The 22,767-nt window shown below is 51.4% G+C and overlaps 10 protein-coding genes across 10 annotated transcripts; 5 read left to right on the forward strand and 5 right to left on the reverse strand.

The window, feature by feature from the left end:
• Positions 1-593: 593 nt before the first annotated feature.
• On the forward strand, positions 594-1,310 carry CLAFUR5_08566 (uncharacterized protein; the record flags this gene model as incomplete). The annotated part of the gene is made up of 1 exon (XM_047907714.1): positions 594-1,310. The coding sequence occupies one exon, from the start codon at positions 594-596 to the stop codon at positions 1,308-1,310; it is 717 nt and encodes a 238-aa protein (XP_047759156.1).
• Positions 1,311-3,441: 2,131 nt separating this feature from the next.
• CLAFUR5_08567 (uncharacterized protein) lies at positions 3,442-4,066 on the forward strand (the record flags this gene model as incomplete). Its single annotated transcript, XM_047907715.1, has 4 exons — positions 3,442-3,580; positions 3,642-3,719; positions 3,773-3,847; positions 3,906-4,066. 4 exons carry the CDS (start codon positions 3,442-3,444, stop codon positions 4,064-4,066), a joined length of 453 nt encoding a protein of 150 aa, XP_047759155.1.
• A 4,620-nt stretch (positions 4,067-8,686) lies between these two features.
• Positions 8,687-10,589, reverse strand: CLAFUR5_08568 (Carboxypeptidase S1 A; the record flags this gene model as incomplete). The annotated part of the gene is made up of 7 exons (XM_047907716.1): positions 8,687-8,856; positions 8,911-9,271; positions 9,323-9,364; positions 9,414-9,813; positions 9,869-10,091; positions 10,151-10,331; positions 10,368-10,589. 7 exons carry the CDS (start codon positions 10,587-10,589, stop codon positions 8,687-8,689), a joined length of 1,599 nt encoding a protein of 532 aa, XP_047759152.1.
• A 633-nt stretch (positions 10,590-11,222) lies between these two features.
• Positions 11,223-12,828, forward strand: CLAFUR5_08569 (Xylosidase/arabinosidase; the record flags this gene model as incomplete). The annotated part of the gene is made up of 2 exons (XM_047907717.1): positions 11,223-11,565; positions 11,621-12,828. 2 exons carry the CDS (start codon positions 11,223-11,225, stop codon positions 12,826-12,828), a joined length of 1,551 nt encoding a protein of 516 aa, XP_047759151.1.
• Positions 12,829-13,771: 943 nt separating this feature from the next.
• On the reverse strand, positions 13,772-14,724 carry CLAFUR5_08570 (MFS-type transporter ucsD; the record flags this gene model as incomplete). The annotated part of the gene is made up of 2 exons (XM_047907718.1): positions 13,772-13,948; positions 14,008-14,724. 2 exons carry the CDS (start codon positions 14,722-14,724, stop codon positions 13,772-13,774), a joined length of 894 nt encoding a protein of 297 aa, XP_047759745.1.
• Positions 14,725-15,994: 1,270 nt separating this feature from the next.
• Positions 15,995-17,418, forward strand: CLAFUR5_08571 (Ornithine aminotransferase; the record flags this gene model as incomplete). Its single annotated transcript, XM_047907719.1, has 3 exons — positions 15,995-16,477; positions 16,532-17,239; positions 17,296-17,418. The coding sequence occupies 3 exons, from the start codon at positions 15,995-15,997 to the stop codon at positions 17,416-17,418; spliced, it is 1,314 nt and encodes a 437-aa protein (XP_047759106.1).
• Positions 17,419-17,464: 46 nt separating this feature from the next.
• On the reverse strand, positions 17,465-19,349 carry CLAFUR5_08572 (Acyl-CoA ligase oryP; the record flags this gene model as incomplete). The annotated part of the gene is made up of 5 exons (XM_047907720.1): positions 17,465-17,883; positions 17,936-18,057; positions 18,105-18,199; positions 18,247-18,989; positions 19,049-19,349. 5 exons carry the CDS (start codon positions 19,347-19,349, stop codon positions 17,465-17,467), a joined length of 1,680 nt encoding a protein of 559 aa, XP_047759743.1.
• Positions 19,350-19,646: 297 nt separating this feature from the next.
• CLAFUR5_08573 (uncharacterized protein) lies at positions 19,647-20,055 on the reverse strand (the record flags this gene model as incomplete). Its single annotated transcript, XM_047907721.1, has 4 exons — positions 19,647-19,699; positions 19,750-19,798; positions 19,854-19,934; positions 19,990-20,055. 4 exons carry the CDS (start codon positions 20,053-20,055, stop codon positions 19,647-19,649), a joined length of 249 nt encoding a protein of 82 aa, XP_047759744.1.
• A 173-nt stretch (positions 20,056-20,228) lies between these two features.
• On the reverse strand, positions 20,229-21,241 carry CLAFUR5_08574 (5-keto-4-deoxy-D-glucarate aldolase; the record flags this gene model as incomplete). Its single annotated transcript, XM_047907722.1, has 3 exons — positions 20,229-20,566; positions 20,641-21,025; positions 21,074-21,241. The coding sequence occupies 3 exons, from the start codon at positions 21,239-21,241 to the stop codon at positions 20,229-20,231; spliced, it is 891 nt and encodes a 296-aa protein (XP_047759741.1).
• Positions 21,242-21,482: 241 nt separating this feature from the next.
• CLAFUR5_08575 (2-oxoglutarate-dependent dioxygenase) lies at positions 21,483-22,579 on the forward strand (the record flags this gene model as incomplete). The annotated part of the gene is made up of 3 exons (XM_047907723.1): positions 21,483-21,751; positions 21,804-21,870; positions 21,920-22,579. The coding sequence occupies 3 exons, from the start codon at positions 21,483-21,485 to the stop codon at positions 22,577-22,579; spliced, it is 996 nt and encodes a 331-aa protein (XP_047759742.1).
• Positions 22,580-22,767: the final 188 nt, after the last annotated feature.

A 22,767-nucleotide genomic window follows, 5' to 3' on the forward strand; every position in this document is an offset into this window, starting at 1 on the left:
GTGTGTGATCGTGGAGTCGTTATGTGTTGTGCATTGGTTGTGGTCGTGGCTGTAGTCTAACGGCACGAGGGCAGTGGCCTACGAGCTGCAGTGGGGCAGCCTCGGCTCGTCCCGGAGTCAGACGACAGGAGTGATCTTGCTAGCACATCGCACTCTCACTAAGGTTAGATAGTCCGCGTCAAAACTTAACTGGCGTTACCTGGACAACAGTTGGCTTTGGTTAAGCTGTGCGCCAGATGGGACTGTGCGCCTGGTGGGGAAGGCTGTATCCTCGATCGAGTCTCTTTCATCAACACCATCTCGCTCAAAGCATCATTGATCCTGCAGGTGCAAGTCTCAACAAGACCAGCACATTTCGAAGCAGTATCACATCATCAACGGAATGTGCCTCTTCACGGAACACTGTAAGTTGAACACCCAGACGCGTAAGTTGACAGCAACCGTTCCACTCCCTCCAAAAGACGTCCAGTCTGCGCTCGCATGCCCACCGACTCCCATTAACTCTCAATCAAGATTTCAATCTCCAGATTGAGGGACAGTACACCAAAGCAATCATTACAGCATAGACTCGACATCTCCCCTCTATCACTAACATGCTTGCCACATCCGAGACTGAGCGCCAGCAACGCGAAGCAGCGAATTCGCAGACGCCGCTTGGCAAGCTGCCTGGTGAGCTTCGTAACAGGATCTGGTATCTGGTCCTTCCAACTGGTGGGGTCGTCAATACCCGCAGCGATGACCGCTTCACATCCTCCGAATCTGTCGATTGCGAGATCGAGATGGAGTATCACGATTGCAGTAATCCAAACATCACCGAGGTCTGCCGGTCGATAAGGGAAGAGACTCTCGGCATCTACTATGGCTCCAACACATTCGTGCTCCACCTCGACAGAGCTCAAGATTGCCGGACTTGCACGGTGGACGACGATGAGTCGTGTACTCTGATCGTCGCAGAGGCAAAGTACTGGATACGCAGCCGCTCGAATCCTGCCATCGAAGCTCTGCGCACCCTGTATCTCATGTTGCCACCTTGGGAGCCCGATCCGGACGAGAATGGCCACCCGCGAGAACATGACGGCTACTGCAGAACTCTTGTACGCGTCGATTGGGTATCGCAGAAGTCCAAGCTTTGGCCCATCTGCAATGCTTGTACAGTCTGCCGGGTAGACTTGGATCTCAAGCTGCTAGGCGTGCCCGGGACAGTTGAAGTATGTACCGGTATAGCGGCTTCTTTCCCCGGCACCAAAGCAGCAAAACTGGTCAAGCTAGTGACCGAAGTAAAGGAGGCGTTGCGAGATGACCTCCAGTGAGCTTGGGCAATGCTGAGGAAGCTCACGACACACGACGAAAGAGCATAATCGACAGCAACAATAGTCTCATCTGCTAGCTCGTTCAGCGACCCGCCACGCGTAAAACGCTTTGACGAGGTGTGTAAATATCTCTGATGATCTTTGTTGCTTAGACTGACCGGTGTCTAGATAGAACGCCATGCTTTGCAAACCTTGCACTTTGAGGCACATTCTGCCACAGCCTTTTCGGGCAAATACCAGACGACAACATCCGCGTCCTCGATTCATGCAGCATGATCTCAAGGCTGAGAACGGAGAGCGGCGGAACCCTTGCTGTCACATAAGCGGTGTGCTCTAGAAAATCACGAACAGTCGCAGCTCAGTTACCCCCCGTCATTGCCAGAACTACCGCACCACCACAAGACGCCTGAATTCAAAATTTCTCCAATAAACTCCTCTCTCCGAACACCATCCCGCTCGTTCGATTAAAGACTACCAGCTAGAGGAGGCGGACAGCCCGCGCTCTCGAAGCACTGAAGCTGGTAACACAATCTTTCTCTTTTTGGGCCAGAACACATCTGCCTGTTCCTGCTCAGTACCACACTTGGTCCCTGTCCGGCCGATCGCTATTGCTCAGGGGTCTGGATTGGAGAGAGCTTCGCTTCAGCGAGGACAACCTCAAAGTCGTTGGCCAGAGGGACAATGTATCCACCCAGCACAACGTCGACAATGCATTCGGGGCCGAGAGTGAGCTAAGGCAAAGACACCGCCATGAACGTCAAATCATCTTTCGCATAAGCATTGACCTAAACTATCACAGCACAGCGTTCTCCTTGCCAGAGCCTGTCCTTGTTCTACACAGGGTCCGTCATCTGGAACTATGAGTCCGCACCAAAGCCTCGCCACGGCAGTTTTCCCTCGCACCAATCGGACAAATGCCGGTCAGTTCAATCTGCCCTCTGCTTGGTTACCCAATAATGGCACATTGGACACATCAGGTGCCTGATCGCCGACCTTGAATCACCGGAATAGCAAAGGCTCTAGGCGAGGGTATGGAAGAATGTGTCAGACCAAAATCATCCGGAAGGAATGTTGCGACTGAAGCCACCACACAGCAGCTATCTGTGCGCTATAGAGAGAGTCAGATCCTCCAAACGTAATTAAATTCTCAGTCTGGACCTTTTCGGGATTAGTGGGGTCCGCCGTTTGGACGCACGGATGGGGTCTCCGCGTGGGGGCTGTCTATACAGCAACTTCATGTGTATACGGCGAAGCCGTCCGACATCTGTACGCCTTCAGATTCAGTTGTCTACCACCATGATCTCGTCTTTGGCCCTCTTTGTTCTTCATTTCGACTTTGTTCGGCTCGGGGATCTGCGACTTGGGCCTTGTCCCCTAGATGTCGGTTGTCAGACTCTGGTAGTGTATCACCTGCACACAGTATCCTCCTTCGTGGCTCTACCATAAGGACCTAATGAACAAGACTTTGCGAAAGTGTCGATTGTCTCCCGATAAGGTAAAATTGGCGTTGTCCGGGTTTCCTGTATGCAACGAGAGACGCTGTAACCCCATGATCTGCGACACTGCCCGCTTCCTCTGTGCACGTTGCGTTGTGACCCCGGGGGGCTACGTCAGGTATCTCATCTTGTCACTTGAACTACTACCATCGGCTCGGGGATCACTACGCATTAGCATCAAGAAGAAATCATGGTGTGGGACTGCATTTCCGCATATTCTTGACAAATTGTATAAGGAGGTGTCGACAAGACGCAGAGCGAAGCTGGCAGAAATCAAGCCTTTCACGAACCAGAAGCTCCCAGTCTAATTTGATACATTTTGAAAACTGTTCAACATCATGCCGTCCATCAGCACAGCCTCATCGATTGCCTTTCTAGCCCAGGGAGCTCTCGCGGCCTTCGGACCAGCCTTCAGCACCGGCCCTGTGGCAAACGGGAACTTCATTCGAGAAGCCACAAGTACGCTCATCGTCCCTCAAGGCAACGGACCCAACTCAGGATTCCTCTCCCTTTGGGTTGGTGTGGGAACTTCAGCGGGCGACCTGATCTAGTCTATCCTGGACCGCCATCCAGGAGATGGGGTGACTCAGTACGGGAATGAACGAGACGCCTAGTGATCCTGACCAGCTAACTGAATGAATCACAGAACACCATGTGAGAGAATTGCCAACGCCAACGAGTGGTGTGGCTTCACGTATACTCTGTTCCGAAGCGGAATCCAGGACATCGGGCCGCAAGCTCGAATCTTTGCTGGTGATCATCTGGAGTCTCACTGTGAGTCTTTACTTATGGGAACAGGGGGCAAAATGTCATGCAGCTGACGTGCATCGATCAGATATATACGATGACTCGACGGGCAATTACACCCAAAATCTTGTGCAGAATCGCAACGTTGTCGCAACCCTGAGCACAAGTACGTACCTCTCCGGCTTCTAGTTACTACAATGCACTAACGTGTCCTCCCAGATGACGGCGTTGCCCAGGGCTTCGGAACGGCTGAGGAATGTGCAGCTACTGATTGCGGCACGGTCCCAGCACATCGTATGTCCTCCAGTCAATCGTGCAGTTCCAAGTCGTGTGTTACTGACCAATGTCCTAGGATGTATTAATACCATCATCACCATGGATAGCCCCGATCCCGACTACGGAAAGACTCAAGCTCAAGCTCCGGGTGTGACTACGAGCGGATTTGGCACGTCCGACGGCGGCAAGACTTGGGCGGTTGACAGGATCAGCATTCCTCAGTTCACGTTTACTTAGTGATCGAGTTCGTCGGGCTTGGAAGTTGATTGATCCACTGCCAGTATTCCTTTGGGCAGTGATAGATCTGAGTCATGGCCTTACTTGTTAGAACCAGTCGCTATGGTTCTATGGAAGTGCAGTCATGCGTAAGGATTTGAATCTCGCTTTACCGAGACTGCGTATGGTTCGGATAGCTATGAATTAGTTCAGTCACATCGTATTATCACTCATGTCCAATGGCTGGCACCTCGTCATCTCACAACGCGTCAATGATAAAGACAACAGTGTCCGCATCAACCAACGCCTGTTGATTGAGGGTTGCAACTTTGGTTGGCATTGAGGGCCTCAACCAATCAACCAACCATTGCGGATTAATCAATCCTCAACTGGCTATCATAGGCAACTTAGTTGAGCAGTTGACAGGCATTATATAGTCGTGTTGTTGGTGAATCTTTGATATTGCATGTGATTCTCAGGGCTTATTTTAGCAAAAGACCCAAACACTACAGTCCTGGGCATAGTTTTGACAACCCCTGTATGTACGCTAACCACTTCCGGCTATCCATGTCCATCTCAGGAAGTGTTGCTACCTTCAATCTCACTATCAAGAATGGGCCAAGCTTACACCTAAGGACATACGACGTATATGCAAGAGTATGCGAGAACGCTGCGAGGCAGTAATAGCCAACAATGGAGGACACACCAGGTGGTGAGCTACGCCAAGCAGTGGATATATCCTTCCTAATGAGAAAAGGTGGAAGAATAGGGGTTGTAAAAACTATGCCCAGGACTGTAAGCGTCATTTCCCCGCAAAACCGCTGTCAATCAGATATTGCAGATTAGATCGCAGGCATCTGTTGGCTAGAGCTGACTCCGACCCGCGCGGCCCTTCCTCGGAAGCTGCACCTCTAAACCTTGCGGTACTCCGGAGAAGAGCCTTTAGGAGACTCAGGATTTACAACCATATTGTCGACCTTATTATGCCACAACCAACACACCAATATGGCTTCACCGACTCGCAAAAGCAAGCGCCAACATAGTCAAATCGAACCTAAAACTCCTAGGCCTAGACCTACGACATAGGCTACGCGATCGAAGCGACTACGAAAATCCAAATCTGTGCTACCCTTCGCGAACAAAACACCAGAAACACCACCTCCTACGCAGCCGACACCATCGCAATCGAGCGCTAACGAGACACTAAACACACAGACCGAAGACAGCGAGCAATCGGAGGCTAGCGACGATGCTAGCGACACCGAGCCGGCCACGGTCGTAGCCTTAGAGCGATGCCACTTCGACATTGATTATACGCGTCTAAAGGGCGATAAGATCGTGCTACGCTTCCGTAACAAAAGAAACACCTTCGGTAACAAGATATCGTTCATCTTTAAGTATAGACTCGAGGTATAGAAGCTCGAGTACGGTAAGGCGAAGGGTAGATACTAGCTCTGCCGGTACTACTACGAGGACAATGCGACGCGACAGTTATAGGCTTGTCGCTCGACTACTAGCTATATAGATCACCTCCTTTCGAAACACGGTATCTTACCGTCGCGTACGACGGCGACGACGAAGCGACCGATAGTAGACGAGATCGCGATCGCCGCCTACCTCGAGAAACTCGACCCTTTCGCCGCCGAGTAGTTTTTGACCGACTTTATCAACTAGATCGTCCGCGACGACATTACCTTCGAACAGGCGGTAAGCGACAACCTCCGAAAGGTCATACTCGGCGGTAGCCTAGCGGTAAAATATCTACTACCGGCGGCTCGAATAGTGTTAATATAGCTTAAGTAGGCCTATCGCGAACGACGGCCGGACCTCGTAAAACAGTTCGAGCGCGTCGCTAAAGTCCACCTTGGTATAGATATCTAGGCAACAAGTAACGATCTATCGCTACTCGCCGTCGTAGGGTACTTTATCGACGCGAATAGGCAGTTTAAGACAGCGTTGCTCGGATTACGACCGGTCGGCGGACATCACAATAGAGTCAATATTACGACCGTAGCGCGGTAGGTAATAAACGACTTCAATCTAGACGGCAAGATAGGCGCCTTCGTTATAGACAATACGGATAATAACGACACGGCGATTCGAGCGCTCGCTACCTCGCTCTAGTAGCCTATCGACGAACACGAGCAGCGACTACGATGCCTCGGACACATAATCAACCTCGTCGTCCGCGCTCTATTGTTCGGCGACGGACTTAAGCGACTCGAAGACGAGTTACGTAAAGTAGGTAAGCAGAAACACTCAGATTGCGCCCGTGAAGCCAGCGTTGCGATACCCCTTACAAAACCCCTAACACACTTCTCAATCGTTCAAAACTGCCCTTAGATCTGTCGGCCAATAAGAGGCCTAAGAACTGCTTTAACTCACGAGGCTAACACGAAGATTCGCGCTCAAAACGCGTCTATAACCTGATCAAAACAACACTCCTCGGTCGCAATCTAACTGTTTCTCGTAGGTGACGACGAGTCCTTCACCTTATAGCGTAAGGCCGGCGCGATTAGCAAACTTTACAACCTCGTTACCTATATCTGTCGCTCCGAGGTACGAATCGAGACGTTTAACGAAGCACAGCGCGACGAATAGACCTCTCTCTATCATAATTACCTTCGCTTGATCCGCGACGGCGGAGTGAGGTAGAACAGCACGCTAGCTATAATAAGACGCGCTCTTAAGCTTTAAGGAGCGATCGACCGATACTATAGGAGGTGGACGCGTAGCGACGGCCGAGACGAACAGAACTACTCTATTAAAGACGACACGCTTAATGCGGACGATTAGGAAGAATTGAGACACTTTGAAGAGCTATTGCTACCGTTCGAGCAGGCTACGAAGCGTGTCGAAGGCAACGTAACGTCCGGTACGTACGGCGTAGTATAGGAAGTCCTACCTATTATAGACTTCTTGTTCCTTACGCTTAAGCGTCGTTCGAAGGAAGTCGAGTCTCATAGCGACTTATTCACCGACAGATATCGCTACTGTCTTAACTATAGGTTCGTAAAGCTAAAGGACTACTATAATCTAAGCGATAGGTCACGAATCTACCGCGCCGTAATCGCCCTATATCCGTACTATCGACATACCTACTTCGAACAAGTATGGACTAATATTAGCGCCGCTGAAATCAGTAGGGCTAAGCAGACAGTCCATGACCTCTACGCCGAGCTACTCGAAGAACTATCTCACGAGCTAACGATAGAACCATTACGTCCACCTCCATCGCCACGCGAACAACAAGACTTCGACGAAGACTAGACTACTATGTTCAAGGACTTCACTTCACGTGTCGTTTAGTAGCCGGCCGTCCAGTATCGCCGTAAGCGACAACGGTAAGAGACTGAGCTAGAGCGATATCTTAAGGACGACATCAATATTGTCAAGTATAGCGACGACAACAAGGTGTTGAAGGACTATTATCTTAAGCGGCCGCTCGACTGGTGGCGAGATCGAGGTGAAGCACTATATCTAACAGTCGCTTAGCTGGCTTATCGTCTATTCGTAGTACCTGGCATGTCGACTCAATGTGAGCGTGTTTTCTCTCACGGCAAGAAGGTGGTGACAGACGAGCGATATAATATCAAGGCGGACACGATAGAGGCTTCATTGACCCTCAAAGATTGGCTAATGAACGACTTAGTAGACGGCAAAGCCATGTGGACGACACTAGCTAAGGTGAATGAGAAACAGGCTCAGAAAGAGGCTGAAGAAAGAGCTATATCAGAGGCAGCAGAGATATCACATGAATAACAACAACATTCACCTTAATCAACCCTGCAACCAGTCAACTAGTTGGCTCTGAGGCCTCAACCAATCAACCAACGCGCCAGTGAGCTCAATCGATCAACTGGCCTATAGGTAACTTCAAGGGTTGGTTGGTTGATGCGGACACTGAAAGACAATTATACTGCACCAGTGTCGTTGTCGTATGTGATTAGACAACATCCGAAAGTGAGGCACACGCCCAGAAGGTCCGAATTCGAGAAGCGCAACTATTACCTGCACGCGGGCATTTTCCAAATCTAGAAGACTAACCAAGTCATGGAGAACATATCCCGCACAGCGTCATTGTCACAATCGGTGCTTGGGTCTGTTTAAGGATGGAGGGCTTATGACGCTTCATTGATCCAAGAGAACGCGATACTTTCTACGTTGAATGTAGCATTTGTATTTTCTAGGCTTGAGTGACACTCAAGCGGAAGCAGAAGCTACACTGCTAGTGCTAGAAAGTTGCGATTTCTTTGACAAAGACTGAGGTATAGCGATCCCCGATAGCCTGGTAGATATCACTGGACCTTATTAGAAGCCTTTTAATACAGAGATGCCAAGCAAAGATTTTCTAGACAACGTGAATGGCCGCGCCGAAGTACATATCGTCTAGGAGGAACGGTAAATTCGAGCAGTAGCGTTAGAAGACTCCCACAGACTACATAGCTATAATTGCCATAACAGCGAAACTACAAAGTCTCCTCGTTTTGCTCACACTGCGCCCCGGTTTACTCAATCTCTCTATTGGGCTTTCGTACTAGGTAAGTGATCGCGCCCTCATAGCCTTGCATCAATAGTGCTAACCTCCAACGAGGGTCACCTGTGCCTGAGCGCCCGCATCTAAATCAGGCTCTTGTCCGATCACGTGGTGCTGGGGCAGTCGAGTGGCGATAGCTGACGCTTGTGTACAGTGTTGGGCGTTCCCGTGGTCGAATATGTGCTGTTGCCAGTGGTTGATACTTTGCCCGTGGCAGCGTCAAGACCGTGCAAGGTGCGGTTGAAGATTGCAAACGCTGCCTCCGGTTGGAAATCTGTTGGCATCCAAATCAGCAGAATCACAGCAAGATGGGGACAGCGTCACTCACACGGGACCTCATGTCCTGCCTCCCAGACTCGTGTGAAGCTGAACTTGCCAAACTGGCGTGTCTCTCCATATTCCTTTCCGTCGACCAGTAGCTTGGTGTAGCCAGCCGCGTTGAACGCATCGTGACCGGTCCAGTTCGCCGACTTGGAAATGTCTTCGCCGCCCTGCCAGTTACAGATGTAGTCAGCATCGCCGTATACTAGCGCAACCTGGATGTCGTAGCCCAGCAGCTCCTCCAGATCGTTGATGTAGCCGACTGCGAAGTCTCCAGACAAGGAGAAGGCGGTGTAGATGAGGTTGGATGACGTGTAATTGAGATCAGTCCCAATAGCGTTTTGAACCTCCGCTTTGTTCAAGAAGTCCTATTCTGCTGTTAGAAGACGAGAGACCACCAAGGGGTCGCGGATACAGACCCTCCATTGTGACGGTGGGACATCCTTGCCGTTGCATGTTCTCTGCTAGTGGTCAGCCTCTTTCTGGTCGCTAATGTGGCTAACGACGTACAATGTCATAAACTCCACGATTGCCGCCAAAGGTATAGTAAAGGTCCTCTACGTCATTCTGGCAGATGTACTGTGCCGCGGCGCAGCCACTCCTCTTGACCAGGGAGTCTTTGGTCAAGTACGCACAATTGTCTTGGGCCTGCTGACAGCCTCCAGGTCTGTACATGCTGAATTTACCGTGGTCGTAGATGGTGTCATTGATGAGCTGCACGCCATATGTGTTGCTCTGCGTGAACTCTAGCAAGTGCTTCGTCTGAATTTGCTCGTCGATTATGCCGTTGACGATGCCGAAAGACTTGAAGTTGAGCCTCCTCCCATCCGTGTTAGCAGGAAGCTTCTCGTTTTGCTCGTAGAAGTAGGAAGCAAAGGCCGGGCCCCAGTGCCCACCGAACGATTCTGTCCTGTGTTACGCCTTTCAGCAGTCGAATTGCGAAGAAATGTGGGGGTTTCACTGACCACAGGCTGAAGTCTGTCGAAGTGACCTCCTTGCTGAACTGCGGCAGAGCGCCATAGAAGCCCTGGAGCAATTTCCATGCAGCTATCGCACACAACTTGCTCGTGTCGAGCTTTGTGGGGTCGATAATGGAATACCTTCCAACAGCTTGCCCACTTTGCGCGGGAGACACGCTCAAATAGGTCGGATCCAAGTATCCAACACTGGTGTCGCTGTAGGAAAATCCTGCAACGATGCGAGATTTTTTTAGTCACAGTATCCTGCCAGTGATTCATATAGCTTACCAGTTCCGACTGGCTGTGAGAGGAACAGCAAATTCGAGGCATTGGACCACGAGATGGCACGTTGCTGGGTCTTGAGAGTCTCGTCAACGTAGCATGGGCCAATCTCTTCAAAAAGGCCAATTAGTGAATCACTTCCGGGCTCGCCATTCAACCAGAGAGTCACCGGATCCCTGCTGGGGTTCTGTCGTGACTCAAAGATCTAGAAGAAGACATGCACGTCTTGACCAATGTCGATGTATCCACTGTACGACTTCACGCCCGGGGTTGTCTCGCAGATGCCGTTTTTGCCGGGTTCCTTGTAACGGATTGTCGCACCAGATGGGGAGGTGACGGTCGTGACATTATTGACAGGTGCCGGGACTTGTCGAGGCTTCAGGAAAGCCGCATTCGTTAACGTCAGGGCCGAGACCGCACGCACCAAGGGCGATGTGAACATCATTGTCGCTTGAGTGATCGATTTTGGGAACCATCATACCTTGGGAGAGCATATGAAGATGATTTCTACTTCACTTGCGGGCGCACGTCGGTCCCTTGATCCGCTAGCGCAGGCACAGGTGAATCCTACCTGGCTGACTTCGGACACCCCAGCCAACGAACGTCAACCCCACATTCATAGTGTCGAAAGAGTGCAGATCCGAATGCTCCAGTCTGGAGCTTGGTATGTACGGCTCGGGCATTCGAGTTGAGACTGCACGCTTGCCAGGACACTGCATACATGTAAATTATCAATTGATGCCAAGATTCATGACGTAGTCTAGGCGTGCTCTAATGCCTCAGGCACCGCTTCCGTAGCCACACTTGTTCTTTCGATGCTGTTCACAGTATCTCAATACATCAGTCATGCTTCATGTACACTGCCTTTCATGATGACCTGCCTTTAGCCCTCCGGTGCCTCTAGTGCATCATTCGTCGCCGCTAGACGGCATCTGCCTCAATTGCGGGGATGCAGTTGGTGGATAAAGTCGTTAGCAGCACACACAACCGCAATCTGCGTGCAGATCGACGGTAGCATGGTCCGACGTGTTCGTATCTCCCGTACTTCTGCTCGGCAGTCTCGCAGATCCTGAAAGTGATGAAGGATCCAAGTACAGTACCGGCCATCAAAGCAAGGCCTTCCAGCTTCTCCTCCAACTGCAGGGTCCGTCATGGGGCCAACATTGCTAGCCGGCTGCTGTCGCTTGCTGTACTGCTTTGCCGTACAAGTGGCGAGGTGTTGACATTCACCTCGCCCGGAAATCCAATCCTGGCAGACGGGTCTTACTACTCGGCGGACCCAGGTCCAATCGTCGTCAATAATACTCTTTACATCATCTCCGGCCAGGACTCGGCGCCACGCAATGATAACGAGTTCATCATAAAAGAATGGTTCTTATTCAGCAGCTCCAACCCCAAACCCAAGCGATGGGCAGTGGTCGGTGCGCACCGATTTCCTGAAGCCGCATGAGTTGTTCAGCTGGGCAGACCCCACAGCCTCGTACGCATCTCAGATCGTCCAAGGCGTAGATGGTCGATTCTATGTGTATTGCCCTGTCAGGCAGGCCAAAACATCCTCTCCAGACCCATTTGCCATCGGTGTCGGTGTAGCGGACAACATCTTGGGACCATACACAGACCATCATCCAAGCGGCCCGATCCTTTCTCAGTCATTCCCGGCTCCGGGCAACAACATCCAGAACATTGATCCCACGGTCTATGTGGATAACGACCACAAAGTCTACATGTATTGGGGTACATTTGGTGCCCTCAGGGGCGTCCAATTGGCCAGCGACATGAAGACTTTCGCCTCCGAAATAGTCAGCGTGGACTCAGTAACGGGATTCTTTGAGGCCCCTTGGTTGACCAAACGCAAAGATGCCTACTACATGCTATATGCAGATAACAGTGCGGGCCCAAATTCTGGCTGCACTCCGACAGTATATCACGCCTGTATTGGGTACGGGACCGCCAGTAATCCCCTTGGCCCGTGGACATATCAGTCCGTCATACTAAGCATTGTCTCCTCCACCACTTCGCACTCTGGAGTGGTACCCTACGGTGACAAGTGGCTGTTCACGTATCACACCGCAGATGCCGTCGGTGGAGGAAACTTCCGGCGAAGCTTAGCCATGGACTACATGGAGTTCGACGACACTACCTCGCCCCCGGCCATTAAGCCAATCATTCAAACCCACCGCCCTGCTCCCCCTCCACCTAGCACTTACGCACGTCAGCAACTTGCCGCTGCCCAAAGTGATCCCATTTGCGCTATACAATATCAGATCGAGTCATTGCATGATCTCATGGTGCCCCTCAATCCTCTGCCACCGCAGTACTGGAGCTCCTACAACGGTCCCAGCAGTCAAGTGAAAAGCGTCATTAACTATACATGGAATACCACAGTGACCCTCAACGGCACGTCCATGGCCTTCTTTGCAGACCAGCGCGCGGGTGCGGTTGATGGGGTTGCACCCCCGACTGAATGGTTCACGGAGTGTCAGACTAGCACAGGTTCCTGGGCACGTGTGCAGAATCTAACGGCGTACTCGACTGAGGTAACGGATACACCAAAGGCCACTTATTTCGAGCAGATTGAGACCAAAGGGCTGCGGGCGACGCTGTACGCCCCGACAAACGGATCTTCGACTGCGGGCATCGCTATAAAAGAATGGGCTGCTCTTTCACCTCAGCTTTCGTCGTAGCGCGGGCGAACGACAAGATTGGGGTTAGAACGATACGCGTAGCTTGGGTGAATTTCATAATCCCGAGACCAAATGCAAAGACTGAACATTTACAGTCCTCCAGATAGCCCTGCAATTGACCATAAGTTGAGAGTGTAGTCGAGCACTGCGGACCAAAAACGATCTGCCTTCCCCTTGCAGAAGTATATCTTGTGCATGCGATTTGCTGCAGCGATCGTGATTTGGTGAACCGCGAAGATTTCTAAGTATTGGATAGTTAAATAGGGGCCTTACAGCAGGTTATGTACCCGAGGATTCTTCTCTCGGCTCTCTGGCTTTGCATGCAGCAGGACGCAGGAGCAAGAGGCACGGTAGAGTAGCAATCTGTGCTGCCAGAGAAAGCTCTGCGAGATGTCAGAAATGTCACTGCTCCTGGGTGATTTTGGCGTCTTACCACGGCTGGCGCTGAAGCTATCACTCACGCTCTGCTGGACTGTTGCCTGGACAGCTCGAGGAAGCCTTTGAACCAGATCATTGTCCGACATGATGGAGGCAATTATCTGGATCACTGTCAGCCAAGGCTTGGGAAAGGTTCTTTACCGCTGCAGACCTTTGGGATATCCAGCTCTTGCCCGCCGAGACGGTGCTCAAGTGTCCATCGAAGCATCGAATCTATCATGACCTTGGAGCATGTGGTCCCAACCGCCGAACCGATACCGTACAGGCAGAAAAGACAGGTCACGGCCATAGCCTGGTCGGTCTTTGTTATGTGTCCATTCAGGAAGATAAAGGTCGAGGCAAACGTCACAGACGAGCTCACGCCGATGATAATCAACGGAAGTAAGCGTATGATGGGCCCGGTTGAGTACCACGACAGATACAGGGCGGCTCTTGCCAGGGAAGTGACGATAATTGCTGTGGAAAACATCTTTGTCAAGGTGCAGCCTCTACATGTTCGCACTCGTCAGCACCTGAAAACCTGCAATCTGGAGTTCAGAATGAGCACGAACCTTTTGATGAGGATACCGGCTGCTATGCTACCTCCGATGCTGCCAGCGACTAGAGGTAGAAGCTGGAGTCCGGTTCGATCAGCTGTTGACGAGTTCAAAATTCTTTGTTCAAGAGGGAGAATGAACGTAAGCTGCACCGAGTTGTTCTTGTCAGTAAGGCGGTGAAGACGGACTATCCATCTATACTTACTGATGACTGCGCAATCATGCCCAAGATATTGATCGCGTATACCCCGACCACAATGTCGTCCGATAGGAGTCTTCGTGACAGCATCGGCTTTGCCACGAGATAACGTTCCACGGCGAAAAGCAATCCGCCACACATAAGGCAGAGACCAAGCGTGCCGGACGCTTGTATATCATGGAAAGTGTAACCATCGCCCAGGAGATTGAGCGAGATCAGACCCATGGTAATGGTACATACCAGCAGGGATGATCCACCAATATCAACCTTCTGCACCAGCAACCAGATCACGTCTCGGCAATGTACCGTGCCTGACTTCGCCTCCTGCGCTCCATCCGCAGCATCGCCGTCCGAGCCCAGTGTCGGGGCCTTGGACGGTATAAGCACGGCACACGCTCCAGCAGCTAGTATCGAAATGGGCATCTGCGCAACAAACACCACCCTCCACCCGACCCTCTCCATGAAAAAACCTCCCACAGGTCCTCCACACAGCCTCCCTGTGGCCATAGCAGCTTGAAACCAGCCCCTGTACCCAGCCAGCTCTTTTAACCCCACAAGATCACTCACAATCAAATTCACCATCGCAATCATCCCGCTCCCTCCCACCCCTGCCAACGCTCTCCCTACGACAAAGACACTAAAGTGTGGTGCAAGCCCGCATACCATTGCGGCAAGGCTAAAAACGACGTAGGAGATAAGGAGCAGGCGCTTACGTCCGATCATGTTGGACAAGCTGCCCACAACGGGCTCTGCGGCGGAGCAGGCGAGTGGGTAGGCGACAATGAGCCATTGGGAGTGGGTGGGTTGGTGGAAATTGGAGGCGATCTGGGAGTGGCTCGTGAGGAGGAGGGAGCCCTCGATGTTGGAGATGAAGAGACCTGTGGGCGGGTCAGAGCGGGCTAGATCTCGTGAAGCTCGTAGATGATGCAGAGTGGTCTTACTGAATAGGAGGACCAAGAATAAAGCTGTCCTGCAGCCGGGCGGCGAGAGTTCGGAAGATCTGTCATGCACATTTGGTATGCTCGTGTAAGCTATGTTCGGCGTTTCATCCTGGCTGAGCTGCAGAACCTCTTCGCTTCCTTCGTCCTTGAGCGAATGCTGGTCATGCTCTTGCGCTGGCCAGCAAGACCGATAAGTCCTAGACTCAACCCGTGCTCCAGACGAGCATTGTTCGCTACCCCAGAGAGGCGTGGTTTCCGAAGGCCACATTAGTGCTGAGACTGGAGCCAGGTAGTTGGGAGTTGGAAGCACTTTAGCAAAGGCACATGGACATTGAAGTATCAAAGTTACTTCTATCAGCATGTAAAAAGTAGCACCGTGGCTCTGTTAGCGCCTACCACTTGACCAACCCATGCCACTGAGACTTTTGGCGTTGTCTGTGCAGCGTTCGTCATTTGTCGGGGCCAGTGGAATGGCGGAGGATGGAAGCACATTGAGATCCCGCTACTGTAACGGGCAGAGATCAAGATCGTCGGACATGTTCGCCCATGCAGCTGCATTGGCCGTATGAGGCAAACGAGCGTATAGGCTGTTGAAATGGAGCAGGGTACTGCATTGGAGCCAATTAGAAAAAGCAAGTTTGCATTGTGCCGAAGCGTTGGCAGATGGGCAGATCCCGGCAAAAGAAGAAGTTCGATGCTTTGCACACCGTGCATCGAGCTGATGACAGTCTTGCGCAGCTTAACTGCATGATATAACTGCATGCGGTGTGCTGGATCCAATGGAGCTGCAATCGACATCACACCCCTGGCCCAATCGATTTCATCCGTGGAAGACGGATCCAAGCCGCTGCTTTCTGTACCTCCCCATCTTCTTCCGGCTGTTACACATTCTTGCGGGGACGGATTCACCGGTCTGGCAAAACCTCGCCTTTACCAGACCCTGAACACGGTCTAGCCAAATCAGCGGGTATGCTGGATTGACTGGCAACAAAATAGTTTGAACACAAGACTTTCATCTTCTGCAACCGAGCTACCTCCTCCATACCTTGACCATGGGCTCAATCTGCGATCCCATCGTTACAGCGATGGAGAATAATCGTGCTGCGAGCAGTGCCATCGCTCTTGCTGCCGAGACAGATTGTTCTGCCCTCAATTACCTTTCCCTTCCCATCGTCTTCGCCCGAGCACAAGGTGCTGATGTCTGGGATCCCGAAGGCAAACACTATCTCGACTTCCATGCCGCGTCGACAGCCTTGAACCACGGTCACTGCCACCCGAAGTTGGTTGCCACGTTAATCGATCAAGCGCAACGACTTACCCTCACTTCTCGAGCATTTCACAACGATGTATGGCCCGTGTTCGCAACATATGCTACAAAGAAGTTTGGCTATCAAAGAATATTGCCCTCGAGCACAGGGGCGGAGGCAGCGGAGACGGCGATTAAAGTGGCTCGGAAGTGGGCATACAAGGTGAAGGGCGTGCCTCTTGATCAGGCTATCGTTCTTGGTGCTGCTGGGAACCATCATGGTCGAACGGTACGTTTGACTTGTACATGCAGGTCTCGTGATTGTTGTAGCTGAATGCAGTAGATTGCTACTGTATCCCTAGCATCGGATCAGATGTCACGAGAAAACTATGGCCCTCTGGTCCCAAACATAAGCTGCTACATCCCGGGCAGCACCCAGATCATCGAGTACAACGACAAGACTGCTTTAAGAAAAGCTTTCAAAGCAGCTGGCCCCTCTCTCGCTGCCTTTTTTGTTGAGCCTATTCAAGGGGATGCAGGAGTCATCGTAGCAGACGACGAGTATCTACAAGAGGCCCGTGCGCTTTGCGACGAACACAATGCTCTTCTGGTCTGCGACGAGATACAGACTGGCATTGGAAGGACCGGGAGACTACTCGGTCACTACTGGAGTGGTATACGACCGGATATGGTTTTGCTGGGCAAAACGATGACTGGAGGTATGTATCCTGCGTCATGCGTTCTGGCAGATGACGAGATTCTGCTCAGCGTTGAGCCTGGCACGCATGGTTCTACATATGGTGGTAATCCGCTGGGTGCTGCGATTGCCATGCGTGCCCTTCAGGTCTTAGATGAAGACCACTTGGTCGAGCGTGCAGACCGTCTTGGAAATGTTGTGCGAGCCGGGCTCCGAAAGATCCAGGCACGAAATCCCATAATACAAACAGTACGCGGCAGAGGACTCTTAAATGCCTTCGTAATTGACCAGACGAAGACGAATGGCCACACTGGCATCGAGTTGTGTGAGCTTATGACGAGTAAAGGACTCTTGGTAAGTCTTTCACCTGACACGAGGTTGCTCCCGGCTCATCACTAACTTTCGAGTAGCTCAAGTCCAGTCGTACAGGTATTATACGGATATCACCGCCGCTGGTCGTCACCGACGAGCAGATTGAGAGGGCTCTGGGGATGATCAGCGAGTGCATCGACGAGCTACCACATCTACCGTGAGATATTTGCTGGTAGCAGTACAAACAAACGAACATCTCTCATCCCTCTACCGCATCCCAGATAAGTCCCACATCTTCTCTGTGGTTGCTTTCATGAATTCACTGATGTCCATGACTTCGAGTCTGGATACCATCAAACGTTGCTCAGTATCCAGGGGAAAGAAGAGATGGACCGCCTTCGCCATAGCCGTTTTGTCTGACCACGTACGTGGCACTACCTCGTTGTCTTCCAAGACACGAAGCACAGTCGGCAATTGATACGCTGGTAGATCCACATTCAAGTCCCTTCGGATTCGTTCCAAGTCAACTTTGGCGGTGCGATCTGTTTTTCGTACCAATGCTGCCACTCTGGTGTCACATTGGGGATCTTCCACGGGCATTATGTAGCCTTCCTGCAGATATGGGAGGGCGAGGAGACGATTCTCGACCTGCAATCGAGGCACCTTGTATGTGTAGAATTTGAACACTTCCAAAGCACCTGTCAGTGGGCTCTTGATTATGCGGAACGATGTACTAACAATCCATGTTTGCTCGTCCTGTGAGAACAATACGTCCGTTCTGTCGGAATGCAAGGTCACCGGTCCTGAAGTAGCCTTCCGAGTCGAACCTTCGTGTGGACTCTGCGATCGAATGCAGGTAGCTACCTAAGAGTTACTAGAGCCCAGCGAGAAAGTCACTCCTGCTCACCCTAAGAAGAGAGATGGAGTTTTGACCAGGACCTCCCCTTGATCTCCACCAGACAACTTGATGGTGACGTTGGCAAGTGGCGTTCCCAGGTCAGCCTGTGTAAGGTCAGCATCGAAAGTCTTCAACACAAGATCCCACGAACCTCCAATGAGTAGTCATCTTCGTGAACGACCGCGATCTCTTGTGTCTCAGTGGTGCCATACAAGACTTTGAGCGGTCTGCCACCCCTGAGATCTTTCCAAAACTCCTTCAATCTGACGGACGGCATGGCGCCCGTCATACATGCATCTCTCAGGTATCTCAAGCCATCGACATATTCCATCCTTCTTGAATCGTCCAGACCGGCTATGTTCGAGTTGTAATGCGTCATCATACCATACCAGAACGTTGGACTCAGGACGATCTTAGTGCCGATCTTCTGACGCAGCTTCTCCCAAATCAGATCATAGTTGCGGCCAAAGTTGTTGATCTCGATACGAACGCCCAGGAGAAGCATCTGAAAGAGCTTGGTGAAGTAGATGGACCAGAACGCTCCCCTTGGCAGCAGACAGACCTCGTCAAGACGCTCAATCGTGGGATCACGAGCATACTTGTTGATCGTGCGACGAGCATGCAGAACTCCTTTAGGAGGTCCTGTGGTGCCTGAGGTAAAGAAGAGAATGCTTGGCGTATCCTCAGTGACAGCTAGAGACCTGTCTAAGACGTAGGATGTAACTAGCGGAAGGGTGTTGGTGTTTTCAGCCTGACCTGGTATCGCCAGTGAGGGAGTCGGATTCTCTGCCTGTATCTCTGCCACAAGCTGAGCTTGTTCAGGTCCTGCAAGCAGAATCTGTGCTTGACAGTGGCGTATAACGTATGCTGCCTCAGCCGGCAATGCTCCGATCGCTAAAGTCCAGCGCTGTGAACGGGATCAATTCTCTCAAAGAGAGGCTGGCTGAACTCACGAACGGGCACGATGACTCCTCCTAGTGCCAGAGTGGCCAGTACACCAACAATGAACTCGAATCCTGCAGGCGCCAGGAGAGCTACGAAGAAGTCTCCACGCTTCCCCAGCACAGACAGGTCGAGAGACTGCTCCAGTTCATGTTTCAGCTTAGCTGTACCATGCAAAATATCAAGATAACCAAAATGGGTACCACAAATGCGATCATCGACAATGGAACGATCGCCTTGCTGCGAAGCGACGGTAAGCAACTTGGAGTAGAGCACGTCGTCTGGTAAGCTGAAGCGCTGTAGAGATGGCATGGTGCGGGCTTGGGGTAATCATAAAGTAGATGACTGAGAGTAGATTCAAGAGCTGGAGCAAGAGGACTTCGAGGATGTATATGCAAACGAGGCTATCCCACCCATTGCTATATCGAGCCTAGATAGCCTTTGTTCGCGAGCTTCGTCGAGCCTATTGCGTGATCGCGAGAGACCCCTTGCGTGTGCGCCGCGATTTGAATATCGGGAGCTTAGCACTACGCCGCACCTACAGTCATAACCTACGAACAGCTTGCTTCAACGACTGACATCTCGATCGGCCCTCAGGACTAATACCCTTCACAGACTGTACCACCACAACTTGTTCTCTACATAGAGAAAGATATCCCGAGCTGAAATGCATCAAAAATAAGCAGCAGAGATATCAATTGAATTGACGTACTAGTAACGAAACGATCAGTGTCTTCGTTCGTGATGCTGATATCGAACCTCTATCCGTGCCCGTTAGTGTACTTGTGAGCACATTGACTGGCCGATTATATGCACCTTGCTCAGAGCGGCAGTCAGTTTAGATCTGTCGGACTGATCAAGATTCAGTTCTTCTTTCAAGTCCGCTGTGTCTGTGATCTTGTCTCCTGTTAGCCTGCACATTCGCTGATTTTCAATTCCACAGTCGACTTACCTTCTCGAGGGACACGTTCAAGCGTTCAGCAATCAGTTCCTTCAGATTGCGAGAGAGACTAGCCATGGTAACGATGCAATGAAATCAGAATCGCAAATGGTTGAGAAGTAAGGGCAGAGTGTATTGAGACTAGATACAAAACAGAGCAGCCGTAGACGGACAGACCATACTTCGAGCCTCCGAGTGATGCTTTACAAGCAACATTGAATACTGCATATGTAGTCGCTTATGCTTACTTTCTATTGCAGCTTCTCTTCCGTGACTGTACCATTTGACCCTTGTCCATGACCTTTGGCGGCAGTTGCTGCTTGACTAAACAGCTCCAAAGACTGGATCGCAGTGCTACAGATTGCATCAACATCGCCATGTACGATGAAAGCACTCCAGCCCATGTCGATCCGTTGCTGCAGTATCCTCGGCGAAAGACCGAACCCCATGATAGGGAGCGTGTGACGCTTGGCGACATCACGAATCCTCTCCAACGCAGCAACGAATACAGGCTCCTCACCATCAAGCGACCCCGGTGCAAGATCCATGCAGAGTCTGAGATCTCCGGTGCCTACGAAGACTCCGTCCACTGTTCGCAACAGCAGGTACACATTAGTTCTCCGATCATACCTATGATCGCTTGGAGGTGCATGGTGAACTCACCACCAGGAACACTACAGATCTCCTCAATGTTTTCCAGACCAACCAGATCCTCGATCTGACAGACGATCGCAGCATGCTCGTTCCACACATCGTACGTGCTCATACCACTTGGTGTACGGTTCTGGCTGGGGCCTATGAGAGCAGCCGGGGGAAAGCCTCTTTCACCAAATGGCGGGAACCGGGCTAGACGAACCAGCTCCTCTGCTTGTTTGGCGTCCTGCACACGCGGCATAACAATCCCGCCAGCTCCTGCGTTGAGAGCAAAGGGGATAAGCTCCGGTGTGTAGCTGGGTATGCGGACAAAGGGTACCATAGAGCCTTGCGAGTAATACTGGATGGTCCTGATCATCTCCATCAGGAGCGTTACGTTGAACGCAGTGTGCTCCTAGTTTAAATCTCAGCCTTTGTATGTGTCCGATGCAAACACACTTACAGCATCGAGAAAGCAGAAGTGGTATGGTGTCGTGGCAACAATCTTTGCTGCTTCTGGGTGCGCAATCCTGCAGCCCGTGCCCCAAAGAAACTGTCCTGACTGAAGCATTCCCTTGAAGTTTGTTGGTTGCGCCAGACTCAAGGCATTGTACTCGTCCGTGTTCAGCATGATTGAAAATGAGAATGCCTGGAAGTTGACTTGTGATGCGGGAACAACTTGCCTTATCAAGAGTCATCCAAAGTGTACAGTACCCGAGCGTCGCCCTTCTGATCGGCGCGAGAACGTGATAGCAACAGTCATGGGTATTTAACCACCTCCCACCTTGCACTTTGCAGTCTTGAGAGAATCACGTCCTCATACCCGACAACTTGCCTGCCACGCCACTGTGTCGCTCATAAACACTCTCATCATGGGTTCCATCGACATAGATCAATGCGCAGACCTGAAATCGATCGCCCTCGACAAGCTGTTGGCCGGCCACACGGACACAGCGAAAGACCTTGTGCAAGCTTGCAAGGAGAAAGGATTCTTCTACCTGGACTTCCGCGGCTCGTCGACTTCTCGCGCTCTCCACCAAGCTGATGAATTGGCGGTTGTTGGAAATGAAGTTTTCAAGCTTCCAATCGAAGAGAAGGAGGTCTACAGCACCGAGAAGTACCTGCCCTCGCGGCTGCTGGGGTGCGTATCAATACTCGTGAGGATATATACTCGACACTAATTTTCACATCAGCTACAAACGAGCAGGATGCTCAGTAGGGCCTTTCACGGAAAAGAAGGATGGCTACGAAAGCTTTTCGGTATGACATCCCCCAGACATAGTGGGATGATAATAACAGTATGCACAAGATCCATAACAACGGTATATTTGGCTCGGACGCCCTGATCGTCCCTCAAGCTATTGGAGAGAAACTTCCGCTGGTGACGGCTTTTATGGCAGACATTCATGGATATACCGACTGCATTCTCTCCACCCTCTCACGCGGGATCAATCTCGGCAGAGATTTGAAAGACTGCCATCGTAAGGACCAGCCGTCATCCGCAAATATGGCCATGCTGAAGTACCTGCCATGGGGCAGCGATGACAACAGAATTGGGAACATGGCTCATACAGACATGGGAACATTGACGGTCGTCTTCTCCAAAGTGCCTGGACTGCAAGCGTTGCTGCCTGGTGCCGAGGGTTGGTCTTTCATCCCACCCCGCGAGGGCCATGCTGTTGTCAACGTGGGCGACTCGTTGCGTTTCCTGTCCGGGGGTGTGTTGACTTCGTCATTGCACCGTGTCGTCCCACCAACGGGTTCGGTTGCAAAGGACAAGTTCTCAGTCATCTACTTCCTGCGCCCGGAGTTTGACGCCAAATTTACCACTCATGATGGCAAACAGATGAACAGCGTTGAATGGCATAATCAGAAGTATGCTTTGTTTCGGGAGGCCAGCCTGGATGCCTCGCAGCACGGAGCAATGCTCACGGGCCGGTCGGGATATCTAGGAGCAACGGGCAGCTGAAAGGGTTTCAATACTTCAAGTAGCTTCATAATATCACCACTCCGGACTTTTTGCCAACGACGCTATTGCTGGTACCACTCGCTGAAAGGATCTGCAATATTGGACGGCGAGCGTACTGTCCTACCGGACATAGCTGGCGAGGGAGGATCTTCCAGAAATTATCAGCAAGAAGTGAAGTTGGCGTGAGT

The sequence above is a fragment of the Fulvia fulva genome, chromosome 3 (assembly GCF_020509005.1).
Source record: "Fulvia fulva chromosome 3, complete sequence".
NCBI lineage: Eukaryota > Fungi > Ascomycota > Dothideomycetes > Mycosphaerellales > Mycosphaerellaceae > Fulvia > Fulvia fulva.